We start from the raw sequence: 17,539 nt of genomic DNA on the forward strand, positions 1-17,539 counted from the left end.
AGTCACCTGGAAGCTGAGAGCTGGTGATCCAGAGTGAACGGACTGATCCACTGCCTTTGTTAATTATTGTGATTTTGTACTTATTACAATTAACTTAATAAATTCTGTGACAACATTCTTGTACCCGGAATGGTCTGTAACTAGTCAGGAGCTGCAGGTAACTTTCACAACACAGTCTGACGTGTAATTGATTTGAGTGTTACAATTGAGATTGAAGCCAAACCCGGATCTTACAATAGGATCAAATTTCACATTTCATTTGGGTATCCTGCACTAACAGTGATGGCTTTTGTAAACTCCTTTTACAGGATATTAGAAGGGGAGGAGTTACAGAATGAAATTTCACACCAAACATCACATCAAGATGTGACAGAGTCACTCGATTCATGGGAGCTGAATATCATCGACCTTTGAATTTAGAATGAGAAATGTTTGTCTGTTCTTCTGCTGAAAGAGATTTTTAAACATCACTCAGTGTACAGGCACTGAGCCAGGCTCATCCGAGTGAGGCATCACTAAAAAAATCCATTTTATATTTTGCAGCTCACCCAAAGATGGAAATTTCAGCACACATTTCTCCATCTTGTATTTTTTAATGTTTTGTTTGCCCGTTAAATATCCTCGACCTCTGGATGTTTCATTACAGAACTCAGCTCGAAGACATCAAAACCTGTATCCGGCCTTGCCTGTGGGCCCCATTCGTCAATTCAACTTTGCAGCAGCTCAGTCCCAGCTTTGGAAACACCTTCATCTTTCTGTGAGGCCCCGGCCCCATTGACTGTGACAGGGTTCATACTGTCTCCGTGAGATTGTTGATGTAAAGTCACGTCAGACCCACACTGCCCGATTTCCATTCCAATTTATTTAAAGGTCCCAGAAGTCTGGCTCCAACCTTAAATGTTGTTCTGATCCTGTCAGTAACATTGTTTTGGAACTCACTAGTATCACCACATAGGCAGTCATCAACATGCATCATAAAGATGCTCGAGAGTTTCCTGCCTTGGTACCAATAAAGCACGGCAGCTTCTGCCTTCAGGTAGAGACAACCCGACTTGAACAAAACTGATCTAACTGAGAAGTGCCATACACTCTGAAACATTGTTCAAAACATAGACAAACTTATTGAACTTCCAAAGTCTTCCATACATCTGGCACCGTAGGAGGTTGCAGAAACACTGCCCTCTGGAGGTGATCCCCCAGCGCAAATGCAGCTTTTATGTTTCTTGACTGAAAGTTCCGGGAAAATGCCACGAAAAGGGGCAAAGAAATTTCAAAATTACCTTTCCCACTGTGGGCGAGTCCACTCTGACCTCTTTATCTCCCAAGACTTTTTCAAATTCCTGAGCCACTAACCTCACCTTGGGCCTTATAAACGCCATCCGGTTGGACCTTTTCTGTGCAGATCCATCGATGTGTTGATGCTGGCTGACCCCTATCTGGGACCTCTGAACACACGCCAAACTCTGTCCAACTGCCTAACTCTTTCTGTTTAGCCTCCCGTACGCCTTTATCCCCTCATTTTTCGGCAGCTACTAAACCCTCTCGGTCACGGGGACTTCAGCATCGCCCCCAAACATATCCTTGGTGTAAAACCGACAATTCCCTGCCTGAAATGTTCCAGTTATTGAAATTCCATTAAATGGATGTCAAAGAAACAGACCAGAAACAGCTCCCTGAGGTTCTGAGGAGTCCCCAGTGGTCAGTCAGACTGAACTAAACACGGGTGGTATAAAACAAACAATACTCACCCCGGTATCTGCTGTCAAAGGGGACTTGCCTTTAATCAGAGCCGTCAGTGGATCCTGTTCCTGACACCAGGTTCTTGTGGGACAAATGCCACTCGGAGTCCAGAGTTGGTCGAAGTTTAGGAATCTTTATTACAAACATGCAGGGAATGCTTCAGCGAACCGAAGCATCTGTGGGAGTAGTTACAATAACACACGTTTATACACAGTACAGTTGCTGCTGTTTTGTCTGCAATTTGGTGGGAAAGTACAGGACGTAAAGGAAACAACTCGAAAATAGCTCACTTATTGGCTATAGTGACTTCATCTCTCACAAAACACATCTCGGAAAACAATAGCCAGACTAGTAATCCAGAGACCCAGGGTAATGCAATAGGGATCCAGGTTCGGCAGATGGTGAAATTTAAATTAATTAAAAATCTGGAATTAAAAGTCATTGATGACCATGAAAGCATTGTCGATAGTTGTAAAAACCCATCTGGTTTCTTTTAGATCCACCTGTAGTGGGGGAATAACACTATTTACTATCCAGGATAAAATTAATGTACTTCAGCCTTTGTGGATCATTCCCGTGGAAATGTGCTCTCCCCCAGGCTCAAAGAGCATCAACCCACTGGAAGCAAAGTCGTGAGACCGGCCAATCCAGCAGAAAGAAACCCTCCGACCCTCCCACTTCACCAAGTGTCAGAATGAAGAAAGTTTGATTTGATTAAATGTATTCATGTGTACCGAGGTACAGTGAAACGTATTGTTCTGCGTACAATACAGACAGATCATTTTATACATGAAAAAACATAGGACATATGATAAATACACAATTTAAATACATAGATATCAGGTAAAGCATACGGAGCGTAGTGCTACTCAGTAGAGAAGATGTGTGGCGAGATCAGTTCAGTCCATAAGAGAGTCATTCAGGAGTCTGGTAACAGCGGGAAATAAGCTGTTTAGAATCTGTTATTGCGTATTCTCAGACTTTTGTAACCCCTGCCCAATGGAAGAGATTGGAAAAGAGAATAACCTCAGTGGGAGGTCTTTGATTTTGCTGCCCGCTTTCCCAAAGCAGCTGGAGGTGTAGACAGAGTCAATGGATGGGAGGCAGGTTTGTGTGAGGGGCTGGGCTGTGTTCACAACTCTCTGTAGTTTCTTACAGTCTTGGGCTGAGCAGTTGCCATACCAGTGTCATGGGAGTGTCCCTTTAAGAAATGTTTTGACTTATCACAAGGCTTCAGTGATGTCATTGTGTGGGTGGATCTGGGCTGTGGCTCTGGGAGTTGGATTTACTTTCGCTTTGGTTTGGGGCTGTTTTGTGGCTCTGAGTGTTTTGCTTTCGTTCTCACATTTTTGGCTGCTGTACTCAGAAAGAGGAGTATTTTGGCCTGTCTCTCTCTATCTTCATTTTAAAAGCTGTTTCCAGACTGCTTGATAACTTGAAAAGAAATAATTGTTTTCTGGAAGGAATTCAAACCTGCTGTTTTGGAAAGGAAACAAGAGCATCCAAACCAGGTCTTGAGTTCTGTGTGCTGGGCCACACCTTTGAAAAGGAGGTACTGGTTTATGGGATCTAGTTATTAAATTGGAAAAGTTAAAGGGGGGAATTTATTAAGGGTTATACATAGATTACAGTAGCTGTGTCGGGTATTTATGTTTGTAATTGATACAAATGCTTACTGTGTGTGTTAAGGCCTCTGTTGAATAACCCCTGAAAGGCAGGCCCTGTGCTCATCGTAACCAAAATCAATAAACAATTGTAGGTCAGGTGAACTCCATGATATACTTTGGAGTTTTCTAAACCCTGGCCCATAACACAAGCTGTGATGCAGCCAGATAAGATGTTTTCTATGGTGCTCCTGTAAAAATTGGTAAAAGTCAATGATAATCTTTAAAATTGTCATAAGTAGGCTTACGTTAAGAACATAAGAACTTGGAACAGGAGTAGGCCATCTGGCCCCTCGAGCCTTCTCCACCATTTAATGAGATCATGGCTGATCTTTGTGGACTCAGCGCCACTCTCCGGCCCTTACGCCATATCCCCTTTATTCTTTAGAAAGGCATCTATCTTTTTCTTTAAAACGTTTAAAGAAGGAGCATCAACTGCTTCACTGGGCAAGGAATTCCAAAGATTCACAACCCTTTGGGTGAAGAAGTTCCTCCTACACTCCGGCCTAAATCTACCTCCCCTTATTTTGAGGCTATGCCCCCTAGTTCTGCTTTCCCCGACCAGTGGAAACAACCTGCCCGCATCTATCCTATCTATTCCCTTCATAATCTTATATGTTTCTATAAGATCCCCCCCGCATCCTTCTAAACTCCAATGAGTACAGTCCCAGTCTACTCAACCTCTCGTCATAATCTAATCCCCTCAACTCTGGGATCAACCTAGTGAATCTCCTCTGCACTCCCTCCAGTGCCAATATGTCCTTTCTCAGGTAAGGAAACACTGCAATGAAGCTACTGTGAAAATCCCCTCGTCGCCACACTCTGGCACCTGTTCGGGTTCACTGAGGGAAAATTCAGAAAGTCCAATTCACCTAACAAGTGTGTCTTTCGGGACTTGTGGGAGGAAACCGGAGCACCCAGAGGAAACCCACGCAGACAAGGGGAGAACATGCATACTCCGCACAGACAGTGACCCAAGCGGCAATCGAACCTGGGACGCTGGCGCTGTAAAGCAACAGTGCTAACCACTGTGCTACCGTGCCGCCCATGTGGCAGACACTGTGGCAATGCTGAATTTCCTTAGTTTTCTGAGGAACTATAGGTTTCTTGGTCGTCGCGTCGATGTGGGTGGACTAGGACAGAATGCTGGTGATGTGCACACCTCGGAATTTGAAGCTACTAACCATCTCCACGTCGGCCCCATTAATGCAGACAGGGGTGTGTACGATACTTCGCTTCCTGAAGTCAATGACCAGCTCCTTAGTTTTGCTGACATTGAGGGAGAGATTGTTGTCATTACACCATACCACTAGGTTCTCTATCTCCCTCCTGGACTCTGACTCATCGTTGTTTGATATCCGACCCATTACGTCGTGTCATCAGCAAACCTGTAGATGGAGCAGGAGCAGATTTTGCCACACAGTCGTGTGTGTATAATGAGCGTAGTAGGGGGCTAAGTACGCAGCTTTGTGGGCCTGGTATTGAGGACTATCGTGGAGATGTTCGAGATCCGAACAACTACGGTCGTGTCATCAGCAAACATGTGGATGGATTTGGAGCCAAATTTTGCCATGCAGTTGTGTGTGTGTATAGGGAGTGCAGCCTTGCGGGGAATTGAGAACTATCATGGAGGAGGTATTGTTGTTTATTCTTACTGATTGTGGTCTATGGGTCAGAACGTCGAGGATCCAGTTGCAGAGGGAGGAGCCTAGTCCTAAATTTTGGAGTTTTGATATGAGCTTGGCTGGGATTATGGTGTTGAAGGTGGAGCTGTAGTTAATGAATAGGAGTCTGACGTCGGAGTCCTTGTTGTCGAGATGCTTCAGGGGCGAGTATAGGGCCAGGGAGATGGCATCTTACGTGGACCGGTTGTGGCGGTATGCGAATTACAGTGGATCAAGGAATGCTGCGAGTATGGAGTTGATGTGTCCAACATCTCGAAGCAATTCATAATGATCGATGTAAAGGCCACCGGATGATAGCCATTGAGCCACGTTGCCTGGTTCATCTTCGGAACTGGTATGATGGTGGTCTTCTTGAAGCAGATGGGAACCTTGGAACAGAGGAGGGAGAGGTTGAGGATGTCCGGAAACACACCTGCCAGTGGGTCAGCGCAGGATCTGGGTGCACGACCTGGCACAACCAACGAGAGTGCCGGTCGTTAGTCTGCGACTCTAGATTAGTTTGGTATCGTCTCTTGGGAGTCCCTGTTGGCTTTGCGGAGGTCATATATAGATTTCTTGTATAGGTCAGGGTTGCCTGCCTTGAACACCTTCAGTCGGGAGTGAACCTCCCAATTAAACCATGGATTCTGGTTGGGTAACGTACAGGCTACCTTCTTTTGCACGCAATCTTCTACACTAACTGATGAAGTCTGTGATGGTGATGGCATACTCGTTTAGGCTGGCTGCTGAGTTAACATAGAACATACAGTGCAGAAGGAGGCCATTCGGCCCATCGGGTCTACACCGACCCACTTAAGCCTTCACTTCCACCCTATCCCTGTGACCCAATAACCCCTCCTAACCTTTTTTGGTCACTAAGGGCAATTTATCATGGCCAATCCACCAAACCTGCAAGTCTTTGGACTGTGGGAGGAAACCGGAGCACCCGGAGGAAACCCACGCAGACACAAGGAGAACGTGCAGACTCCGCACAGACAGTGACCCAGCAGGGAATCGAACCTGGGACCCTGGCGCTGTGAAGCCACAGTGCTATCCACTTGTGCTACCGTGCTGCCCTTGTTCTTGAATATGGTCCAGTCCACTGACTCCAAGCAGTCGCGTAGGAGCTCTTCCGTTGCATCGACCTTCTTAAACGGATTCTCCCGCTTAAGTTTCTGCTTGTAGCGGGGAGAAGGAGCACCGTATTGTGGTCCGATTTTCCAAGTGCAGTCAGGGGATGGATCATCTGGGCCCTTGATGTTTGTGTGGCAGTGGTCAAGGATGTTGGGGCCCCTGTCGGGGCAGGAGATGTATTGGCGGAATTTTGGCAGTACACTTGAGGTTGGCCTGGTTAAAGTCCTCGGCCACGATGAACAAGGCCTCCGGGTATTCTGCTTCATTATTATTTGTAGCGGTTACAATTCATCAAGCGCCTTCTTCACCTCCGCCTGGGGTGGGATGTAGACCACCATGATGATGGCAGAAGTGAACTCCGTGGAAGGTAGTCTGGACGGTACTTCACAGTCGGGTATTCCAGGTCCGGGCAGCAGTAGTTCATCAGGGTCGCCACATCCGAGCACCAGGAGTTGACGAGGAGACAAACCCCTCCACCCACTCCAGGTTCAGTCCTGGATGTGATTAACAGCAGGAATAACAGCAGAATCTAAACCGTCATCACTTGTGAACCCTTTGGTGTCTCAGCATGTTGGATGACTGAGTGAATCCCTCTCCACAGTGAGAGCAGGTGAACGGCTTCTTTTTAGGTGTGAACTCGCTGGTGTCTCCGCAATGCGGATGATGTTTGAAACCTCTTTGTGCAGTGAGAGCAGCTGAACGGTCTCTCCTCAGTGTGAATGCGCTGGTGGGACATCAGTACCCGAGAGCTTTTAAACCCACTCCCACAGTCGGAGCATTTAAAGGGTCTCTCATTGGTGTGAGTGACATTGTGTCTATGCAGGATGGATAATTGAGTGAATCCCTTATCACACACAGAGCAGATAAACGGCTTCTCCCCGGTGTGAACTCGCTGGTGGCTCTGCAGGTTGGATAACTGAGTGAATCTCTTATCACACACAGTGCAGGTGAATGGCCTCTCCCCGGTGTGAACTCGCTGGTGGCTCTGCAGGTTGGATAACAGAGTGAATCCTGTCCCACAGTCAGAGCAGGTGAAAGGCCTCTCCCCAGTGTGAAATCGTTCGTGTCTCCGCAGGTGGCCAATGTCAGTGAATCTCTTTTCACACTGAGAGCAGGTGAAAGGCCTCTCCCCAGTGTGAACTCGTTCGTGTTTCCGCAGGTTGGATAACTCAGTGAATCCTTTCCCACAGTCAGAGCAGGTGAACGGCCTCTCCCCAGTGTGAACTCGCTGGTGGCTCTGCAGGCTGGATAACTGAGTGAATCCATTCCCACAGTCAGAGCAGGTGAAAGGCTTCTTTTTAGTGTGAACTCGCTGGTGTCTCCGCAATGCGGATGATGTTTGAAACCTCTTTGTGCAGTGAGAGCAGCTGAACGGTCTCTCCTCAGTGTGAATGCGCTGGTGGGACATCAGTACCCGAGAGCTTTTAAACCCACTCCCACAGTCGGAGCATTTAAAGGGTCTCTCATTGGTGTGAGTCACATTGTGTCTATGCAGGATGGATAATTGAGTGAATCCCTTATCACACACAGAGCAGATAAACGGCTTCTCCCCGGTGTGAACTCGCTGGTGGCTCTGCAGGTTGGATAACTGAGTGAATCTCTTATCACACACAGTGCAGGTGAATGGCCTCTCCCCGGTGTGAACTCGCTGGTGGCTCTGCAGGTTGGATAACAGAGTGAATCCTGTCCCACAGTCAGAGCAGGTGAAAGGCCTCTCCCCAGTGTGAAATCGTTCGTGTCTCCGCAGGTGGCCAATGTCAGTGAATCTCTTTTCACACTGAGAGCAGGTGAAAGGCCTCTCCCCAGTGTGAACTCGTTCGTGTTTCCGCAGGTTGGATAACTCAGTGAATCCTTTCCCACAGTCAGAGCAGGTGAACGGCCTCTCCCCAGTGTGAACTCGCTGGTGGCTCTGCAGGCTGGATAACTGAGTGAATCCCGTCCCACAGTCAGAGCAGGTGAATGGCTTCATTTTAGTGTGAACTCGCTGGTGTCTCCGCAATGCGGATGATGTTTGAAACCTCTTTGTGCAGTGAGAGCAGCTGAACGGTCTCTCCTCAGTGTGAATGCGCTGGTGGGACATCAGTACCCGAGAGCTTTTAAACCCACTCCCACAGTCGGAGCATTTAAAGGGTCTCTCATTGGTGTGAGTGACATTGTGTCTATGCAGGATGGATAATTGAGTGAATCCCTTATCACACACAGAGCAGATAAACGGCTTCTCCCCGGTGTGAACTCGCTGGTGGCTCTGCAGGTTGGATAACTGAGTGAATCTCTTATCACACACAGTGCAGGTGAATGGCCTCTCCCCGGTGTGAACTCGCTGGTGGCTCTGCAGGTTGGATAACAGAGTGAATCCTGTCCCACAGTCAGAGCAGGTGAAAGGCCTCTCCCCAGTGTGAAATCGTTCGTGTCTCCGCAGGTGGCCAATGTCAGTGAATCTCTTTTCACACTGAGAGCAGGTGAAAGGCCTCTCCCCAGTGTGAACTCGTTCATGTTTCCGCAGGTTGGATAACTCAGTGAATCCTTTCCCACAGTCAGAGCAGGTGAACGGCCTCTCCCCGGTGTGAACTCGCTGGTGGCTCTGCAGGCTGGATAACTGAGTGAATCCCTTCCCACAGTCAGAGCAGGTGAAAGGCCTCTCCCCAGTGTGAACTCGCTGGTGTCTCCGCAGGTTGGATAACTGAGTGAATCCCTTCCCACAGTCAGAGCAGGTGAACGGCCTCTCCCCAGTGTGAACTTGCTGGTGGCTCTGCAGGCTGAATAACTGAGTGAATCCCGTCCCACAGACAGAGCAGGTGAACGGCCTCTCTCCAGTGTGACTGCGTTGATGCCTTTCCAGCTCGCATGGGGCTCTGAATCCCTTCCCACAATCCTCACATTTCCATGGTTTCTCCATGGTCTGGGTGATCTTGCGTCTCACCACGTTGGACGATCAGTTGAAGCCTCGTCCACACACAGAACACCTATACAGTCTCTCCAAGCCGTGAATGGTGTCGTGTTTTTTCAGGCTGTGTCACTGGTTAAAGCTCTTTCCACAGTCAGTGCTCTGTAACAGTCTCACACGGGTGTGTGTGTCTGTCTCAGTGCTTTTCCAGACACACTGATGTTTCAAATCTCTTGAAGCAGACAGAATAGACAAACATTTCTCCTTCTAGATTCAAAGGCTGATGATATTCGGTTCCCAAGAATTGAGTGACTCAGTCAGTTCTTGACGTGATATTTAGTTTGAGAGCTCGGCCTCAAACCCCTCTCGTTCGAACTTCCTGCAAACAGATTTTACAATAGTAATCATTGTCAGTACAGGATAGAAACTCAGAACAGACAATTCTAGTTTCTATCGAACATTCTCTCCTCTCTCTTTCCCTGAAATGCTCTAAATCTCCATCCCACACACTCTCCCTCCATTCTCATTCTGCTGTATCTAATCTTCACCCTCCTAATTCTCCTGAAGGTGCTGATTCAGGCTGATTGACAGATCCAAACTCACTGCTTCCTGTCCTGGACACAGAGACCTGAAAATCTTCATGCAGGCTGCCAGACAGATACATGTCTACATTACTGGATGAAAAATGTGTGTAATAAACAGACTGTATTCACTTACTTTCCCTCCCAATTTTCTTGAAGGTGCTGATCAACAAATCTAAACTCACTAAAACCTGTACAAGAGTAGAGAATCTCCATACAAGTACATTTACTGATTAGAGATGGGGAAATTCTGAGGAAGAATTTTATTTAGTCATGGAGTGGTCATGACAGGGAACTCACTGCCCACAAGGGTTGTGGAAGTCCAGGTGATCAATAATTTAAAATAAAATAGGATGGTCACTTGAAGAAAATAAACTTGCAGGGGAACAGGGATATCGAGAGGAATTGGGACTGACTGGATTGCTGGACAGAGCGTCAGCATTGACTTGAGTTGCCAGGAGTTGGGGGACCCTATATAAACTGAATCTGACGAGGTTGGTGGAGCAAATGGAGGAGGATTTCAAAAGATGGGACATGTTACCGCTCTCGCTGGCGGGTAGAGTGCAGTCGGTCAAAATGGTGGTCCTTCCGAGGTTTCTGTTTGTGTTTCAGTGCCTTCCCATCGTGATCACTAAGGCCTTTTTTAAGACAGTAGGCAGGAGTATTATGGGGTTTGTGTGGGCGAATAAGACCCCGAGAGTAAGGAGAGGGTTCCTGGAACGCAGTAGAGACCGAGGAGGGTTGGCGCTGCCAAACCTGGGGAGCTACTACTGGGCAGCAAATGTGGCGATGATCCGCAAGTGGGTTATGGAGGGAGAGCGGGCAGCATGGAAGAGGATGGAGATGGCGTCCTGTAAAGGAACGAGCCTGGGGGCGTTGGTGACGGCACCGCTGCCGCTCTCACCGACAAAGTATACCACGAGCCCGGTGGTGGCCGCAACGCTAAGGATCTGGGGCCAGTGGAGAAGGCACCGGGGTGCAATGGGAGCATCGGTGTTGTCCCCGATCAGGGGTAACCACCGGTTTGTCCCGGGGAAGATGGACAGGGGTTTCCAGAGCTGGCATCGGGCGGGGATTGGAAGAATGGGGGACCTGTTCATCGACGGGACGTTTGCGAGCCTAGGGGCACTGGAGGAGAAGTTCTAGTTACCCCCGGGAAATGCCTTTAGGTATATGCAGGTGAGGGCTTTTGTGAGGCGACAGGTGAGGGAATTCCCCTTGCTCCCAGCACAAGAAGTTCAAGATAGGGTGATCTCGGGTGTATGGGTCGGGGAGGGCAAGGTGTCGGAAATACACCAGGAGTTGCAAGAAGAGGGGGAAACACTGGTAGAAGAGTTGAAGGGTAAATGGGAGGAGGAGCTGGGGGAGGAGATTAAGGAAGGTCTGTGGGCAGATGCCCTAGGTAGGGTTAATTCCTCCTCCTCGTGTGCCAGGCTCAGCCTGATACAATTTAAGGTGGTCAACAGAGCGCACTTGACCGGGGCGAGGTTGAGTCGGTTCTTTGGGGTAGAGGACAGATGTGGAAAGTGCTCACGGAGCCCGGCGAACCATGTCCATATGTTTTGGTCATGCCCGGCACTGGAGGGGTTCTGGAGAGGAGTAGCGGGAACAATATCTCAGGTGGTGAAAGTCCGGGTCAAGCCAAGCTGGGGGCTAGCAATATTTGGAGTAGTGGACGAACTGGGAGTGCAGGAGGCGAAAGAGGCCGGCATTCTGGCCTTTGCGTCCCTAGTAGCCCGGCGAAGGATCTTGCTAATGTGGAAGGAGGCGAAGCCCCCCAGCCTGGAGGCCTGGATAAATGATATGGCTGGGTTCATAAATGTGGAGAGGATTAAGTTCACCTTGAGAGGGTCTGCGCAGGGGTTCTACAGGCGGTGGCAACCGTTCCTAGACTATCTCGCGGAGCGTTAGAGGAAGGTCGGTCAGCAGCAGCAGCAACCTTGGGGGGGGGGTGGGGGGGGAAGACTGCCTGGGAGGGTGGATGAGCAAGAGATAACATGAGATAACAAGAGATAACACGTACGGCCAGTGTACAAAGCTTTGTAAATATATCATTTTGCCATGTATATATCTTGCTCTGCGCAATTTCTCGGGTTTTTTTTGTTACGGGGGGGGGGGGGTTATTGTTTGTAAGGGAGAAAAATTGTGTTAGAAAACTTTAATAAATATATTTTTTTTAAAAAGCATTGACTTGAGTTCCCAAATGGATTCTGTCAGTGCTGCAATGACTGTATGACTGGAAATATATAATGTAGGTACAGTACTATATTACAAAACTAGAAATAATAATACATGTATTTCATTACGGAACCATCAATAATACCGTACAATACATAACATATCAACAACACGAGACATATCTCTGTCCGATATTACATTGTTAAAAATTAATTTACGGGATGTGGACAATGCTGGTTAGGTCAGCATTTATTACCCATCCCCAGTTGCCCTTCCAAAGTAGTGGTGAGCTGCCTTCTTGAACTGCTGCAGTCCTTGAGGTGTAGGTACATCCCCTGTGCTGTTTTCTTTAAATTAGTTTTTTATAAATTTAGAGTGCCCAATTCATTTTTCCCCAATTTAGGGGCAATTTAGCGTGGCCAATCCACCTACCCTGCACATCTTTGGGTTGTGGGGGCGAAACCCACGCAAACACGGGGAGTGTGTGCAAACTACACACGGACAGTGACCCAGAGCCGGGATCGAACCTGGGACCTCGGCGCCGTGAGGCAGCAGCTCTAACCACTGCTCCACCATGCTGCCCTACATACCCTGTGCTGTTAGGGAGGGAATTCCAAGATGTTGCCCCAGGGACAGTGAAGGAACAGCAATATATTTCCAAGTCAGGGTGGCGTGTAACTTGGAAGAGAACCTCCAGGTGTTGGGGTTCCCAGGTATCTGCTGCTCTTGTCCTTCTAGGTGGGAGTGGTTGTGGGTTTGGAAGGTGCTGTCTGAAGAACCTTTATGAGTTACTGCAGTATATCTTGTAGATGGTAAACACAGCTGCTACTGTTTGTCGGTGGTGGAAGGTTTGAATGTTTGTGGAAGGCAACGCGATCAATCAGGCTTTGTCCTGGACAGTGTCAAGCATCTTGAGTGTTGTTGGAGCTGCACTCATCCAGCAAAGTGGAGCATATTCCATTACACTCCTGACTTGTGCTTGTAGATGTCTGGTCGACAAGCTTTGGGGCATCAGGTGGTGTGTTACTCGCCGCAGAATTCCTAGCCTTTGACCTGCCCTGGGAGCTACAGTATTAATATGGCTAGTCCAGTTCAGTTTCTGATCAATGGTAAACCCCAGGATGTTGGTTGTGGGGGATTCAGCGATGGAAATGCCACTGAATGACAAGGGGTGGTGATTAGATCCTCTCTTGTAGGAGATGGTCATTGCCTGGCACTTGTGTAGCATGAATGTAACTTGCCACTTATTTGGCCAAACCTGGTTATTGTCCAGGTCTTACTGAACTTGGACATGGAGTGCCTCATTATCTGAGGAGTTGAGAATGGTGCTGAACATTGTGCAGTCATCCACAAACATCACCACTTCTCACCTGATGATGGAAGGGAGATCATTGATGAAGCAGCTGAAGATGGTTGGGCTGAGGAAACTGCCCTGAGGAACTCCTGCAGTGATGTCCTGGAGATGAGATGATTGACCTCCAATCACCACAACCATCTTCCTTTGTGCCAGGTGTGACTCCAACCAGTGGAGAGTTATCCCCCGATACCCATTGGCTCCAGTTTAGCGAGTGCTCCTTGATGCCATACTCAGTCAAATGCTGCCTTGATGTCAAGGCAGTTACTCTCATCTCGCTTCTGGCATTCAGATCTTTCGTCCAAGTTTCAACTAAGGCTGGAATGAGGTCAGGAGCTGAGTGACCCTGGGGGAACCCAAACTGAGCATCCAGGAGCAAGTTATTGCAGAATAAGTGCCACTTAATAGCAACTTTGATTACTTCTTCCACCACTTTGCTGATGATGGACAGTAGACCTACAGAGAAGTAATTGGCTGAGTTGGATTTGCCCTGTTTACTGTCCCCTTAAATGTCAGTCATCTCCTGGGGAAACCAGCCCTTTAATTGTGAACATTAAGAAAGAGATCGTCCTTTTCGCCAGATAAATAAATGTGTCAAGCTGAGGGAGGAAAGGATGTCAATGTCTTTAAGAGAGAGAGAGAGACCTGGGCCAAGCTTTCCAGAGTCTGCACCCTCCCTGGATTCACTTCCTTTTCCTTCAGTTGCTGCAAGTGACAAATTGAAGGTGAGAATGAGAAAAGAAATGGAAAGGGGGAGAAAAGAAAGTGTTTTACTCACAGATGTTGGAGACAGGAGTCTGTGTGAAGCTCAAGCTCATTCAGGGTTGGACGAACAACGGCTTTGCTCGGCAGAAACCTCCATGTCCAGCTTCCGGAATGAGACAATGGGGGAGCTCTGATTGGCGGAGAAACAGAGTACTTCCGGTCCTCCTATCTTCCCATTGGGCACAACTCAGCGGTAAAATCAGCGGGATTGAGCTCACCCTGCATATGCACAGAGACATGCGCAGTCCTGGGTTGGGGAGGGGCTTCTCGCTCTGGCTGGAGCTGTCGACCGGTTGCCTGGAAACCGTCTTGACGATGTGCTGGGGAGGGGGTACAAAGGGTGGGGGCGGGTGCGCTCAAATGCAGTGACGTCACTGCGGAACGGATTTATTCGTATTGGCTGATTTAGAGGACGAGCTCCTTTGTGATGTCACAATGTGGAGGTTGGACAATGAGTTCCAGACTAAAACTCCGTCTCTGGGCAACATCTGGGAGAAAATCAACGTCTCCCCTTTCATGAGTTAATAAGATTTTGGAGCAGAATTTAGGCCATTTGGCCCATCGAGTCTGCTCTGCCATTCTATCATGGCTGTTCTCACCCAGGCTTTAATTCAACCATACTGCCAGTTCACCATTGCCCTTCAACCCATTACCAATTAAAAATCTGTCTTCTATAAATCTGGATTCAGCCCTTTACATAAACTGTGTGACATTCATGGAAGTTTGCCAACTGAAGCGCTATTCTCAGTTGAATTCAGCTCTCAGCTCCGTCGCTGCCTGTCATTGACATGAAAGGTGCCCGAGGCTCAAATGGGAAGTCAAAACTTGTGACTCGAAACCAACACCTCAACATTTGTCAGTCAAATCCATGTTATTTATACTGGGGTTTTTATTATTACATTTAGGCACTGGAGGCAAAGGGTGGGGGTTTTAAAGGGTAACTTTCACTTTCGAGCTTTGTATTGTCTATAATGTCAGCCGTGGCTCAGTGGGCAGCTCTCTCACCTCTGAGTCGGAAGGTTGTGGATTCAAATCCCAGTCCAGGGACCTGAGAACAAAACAAAACATCCAACATTCCTCCTCGCAGCACTGAGGGAGTGCTGCACTGTCAGAACAGCCTTCTTTCACATAAGATACTAAACTGAGGCCCTGTCTGTCCCTATCAGGTGGATGTTAAATATCCCACAGCCACTATTTTGAAGAAGAGCAGGGGAGTTATCCCCGGTGTCCTGGTCAATATTTATCCCTCAATCAACATCACTAAAAACAGATCATCTGCTCATTATCACATTGCTGTGTGTGGGATCTTGCTATGTGTAAATTGATTGCCGCGTTTCCTACATTACAAAAGTGATGACACTTCAAAACTACTTAATTGGCTGTGAAGCACTTTGGGACGCCCTGTGGTTGTGAAAGGTGCGATAGAAATGCAAGGTTTTTAATTGAAGATACTGATCTTGTTATCGAGAACGTAATTGATTTCAGCTACCCCCAACTTACCATTTAATAAATTCATTTTAGGTTGGACAGCACTTGAATCAATTAAGATGAAGGCAGAATTCTCTGGATAGTAAATTCAAAAATAAGTTCATGAAAAGAAAAAAGTTTACTGAACTTTAAGGCATTGACTTTTCCAACTTCATGTGAGTGATCAGTCAGTAGAAGTGGAACCCTCTCTGGCTCTCTCTTCAACAGCAATTTTTGTTGAATTCAGCCTCGGGAGTCAGGCTCCTTCTTTGACAGTAATTTCCTTGGAACTCGGCCTCAGGAATCCTCAGTACTTGGCCAGCAAGGAAGACGTTCGGAACCTCTACTTTTATCACCAAAGTGACCATTACCTCATAACATGACAATTGGTCAATTTGGTCACTAGATTAATTGATTTGGATCCCCAATTACTGACACCACCTTCTCTCATTAACTTTGGCAGGAATACAATAGAACTGTTTCATACTATTCCTTTATCTGCTTCTATAGAATTCCTTATTTTACAACTTCAAATGATGAGGTTAATCTGACCTTGAAAGTCTCTCTTGCCAGTACATTTATCTTCATTACACATTCCTTTTTAAAAAATTTATAAATTTAGACGACCCAACTATTTTTCTCCAATTAAGGGCAATTTTGCGTGGCCAATCCACCTATCCTGCACAATCTTTTTGGACTGTGGAGGTGTGACCCACGCAGACACGGGGAGAATGTGCAAACTCCACATGGACAGTGACCCTGGGCCGGTATCTAACCCGTTCTCGGCACCGTGAGGCAGCAGTGCTAACCACTGCACCACCATGCCACCCAAAACATTCTTTACATAAACAGCAAATAAGCTTTTGAAGAAATTTAGAGTACGCAATTCATTTTTTTCCAATAAAGGGGCAATCCACCTACCCTGCACATCTTTGGGTTGTGGGGGCGAAACCTATGCGAACACGGGGAGAATGTGCAAGCTCCACACGGACAGTGACCCAGAGCCAGGTTCGAACCTGGGACATCGGCACCATGAGGCAGCAGTGCTAACCATTGTGCCACTCTGCTGCCTTGCTTTTATATTTTTACAGCTAATAAAAATCAGTCTTTTACGAGAACTACTGATTCATTATTGATTCATTCATTGTAACTGAATTAAGGATCAATCATCTGTTACTGATTAGTGGATAAATAAAACAGTAATCTTTAATTAATATATTTGGTCACTCCAAGGCACACTGATTCAAAAAGACAGTTTGTGAAAGATAATAGCTTTATTTCTTACTCATCTTGATTGGATTCAACAAACAGCCTTGTGGCTGAGCCAGACATTGGCACAATTTAATGTTCGCTTTCTTGTCAAAATTATTGGAGAATTTATTTATTTCAACAATTAATGCTCACTCAGCAGCGTCGAAGCATTCACGTTTATACAGTATTAATTTCTGAAATAAAGATCTCATCACAGGCTAGAGTTTAACATGGCTTCTGTAGAAACCAACTATTTTCTAATACACCTGATAGGTAAAAGATAGCTATTTAGCGTAAATATTGAGCCCCAGTTTTAAATACCCATTTTAAATTAAGGATTTCAGCACTCATAACCTCAGGTCATCTCAAAACATATAGCTTCAACAGAAGAGAGACACAAAACAGCACGACACAGCATAATTCCATTATAGATTAAAACAGTACTTTTACTGAGCTCCATTGTTCTAACAAATACATTTGTAAGACAGTGTGACATTAAAACACAAGTCGTACCAGGTATCATTCCAAGGACAGGGCAGGCACCATAGCAACATTAAGGCGCTAGTGTCCACAATGTGGAAAATAGCAAAGTCAGCAGAAGTCTAGTTTAAACTGGTTGTGATAATAGCACAGAATTGCATTCCATAATATACACAAGTATTCAGATATGAAACATTTAAAGCTAATGTTGCACATTGAAGTTTGACAGCTAACCGTCAAATCAAACTCATTTGATTCTAACCTAAACCAATTAGGATTACATAGGGGTGTATATAGATGGCTAAAGACTGATATGATATTGTATAACCGTGTAGGTCCGTACGGCCATCTTTATTCAAGAATCATCGATACTTTGA

The 17,539-nt window shown here is 46.7% G+C and overlaps 2 protein-coding genes across 2 annotated transcripts in view; one reads left to right on the forward strand and one right to left on the reverse strand.

Annotated features, from left to right (window-relative positions):
* The window catches only part of LOC140417964 (uncharacterized), a 76,517-nt gene that overhangs the window by 16,931 nt on the left and 42,047 nt on the right, over positions 1 to 17,539 (forward strand). The window lies entirely within an intron of this gene.
* Positions 1,854 to 14,064, reverse strand: LOC140422008 (uncharacterized). Its single transcript, XM_072506959.1, has 2 exons — positions 13,978 to 14,064; positions 1,854 to 9,465 (listed from the first exon to the last, which is right to left on the reverse strand). The coding sequence occupies exon 2, from the start codon at positions 9,096 to 9,098 to the stop codon at positions 6,828 to 6,830; it is 2,271 nt and encodes a 756-aa protein (XP_072363060.1). The 5' UTR covers positions 9,099 to 9,465; positions 13,978 to 14,064; the 3' UTR covers positions 1,854 to 6,827.

The sequence above is a fragment of the Scyliorhinus torazame genome, chromosome 5 (genome assembly GCF_047496885.1).
Source record: "Scyliorhinus torazame isolate Kashiwa2021f chromosome 5, sScyTor2.1, whole genome shotgun sequence".
Lineage (NCBI taxonomy): Eukaryota > Metazoa > Chordata > Chondrichthyes > Carcharhiniformes > Scyliorhinidae > Scyliorhinus > Scyliorhinus torazame.

Excerpts from the sequence above, each read along its gene's own strand:
- LOC140422008 (XM_072506959.1), bottom strand. The coding sequence starts at position 9,098 with ATGGAGAAACCATGGAAATGTGAGGATTGTGGGAAGGGATTCAGAGCC.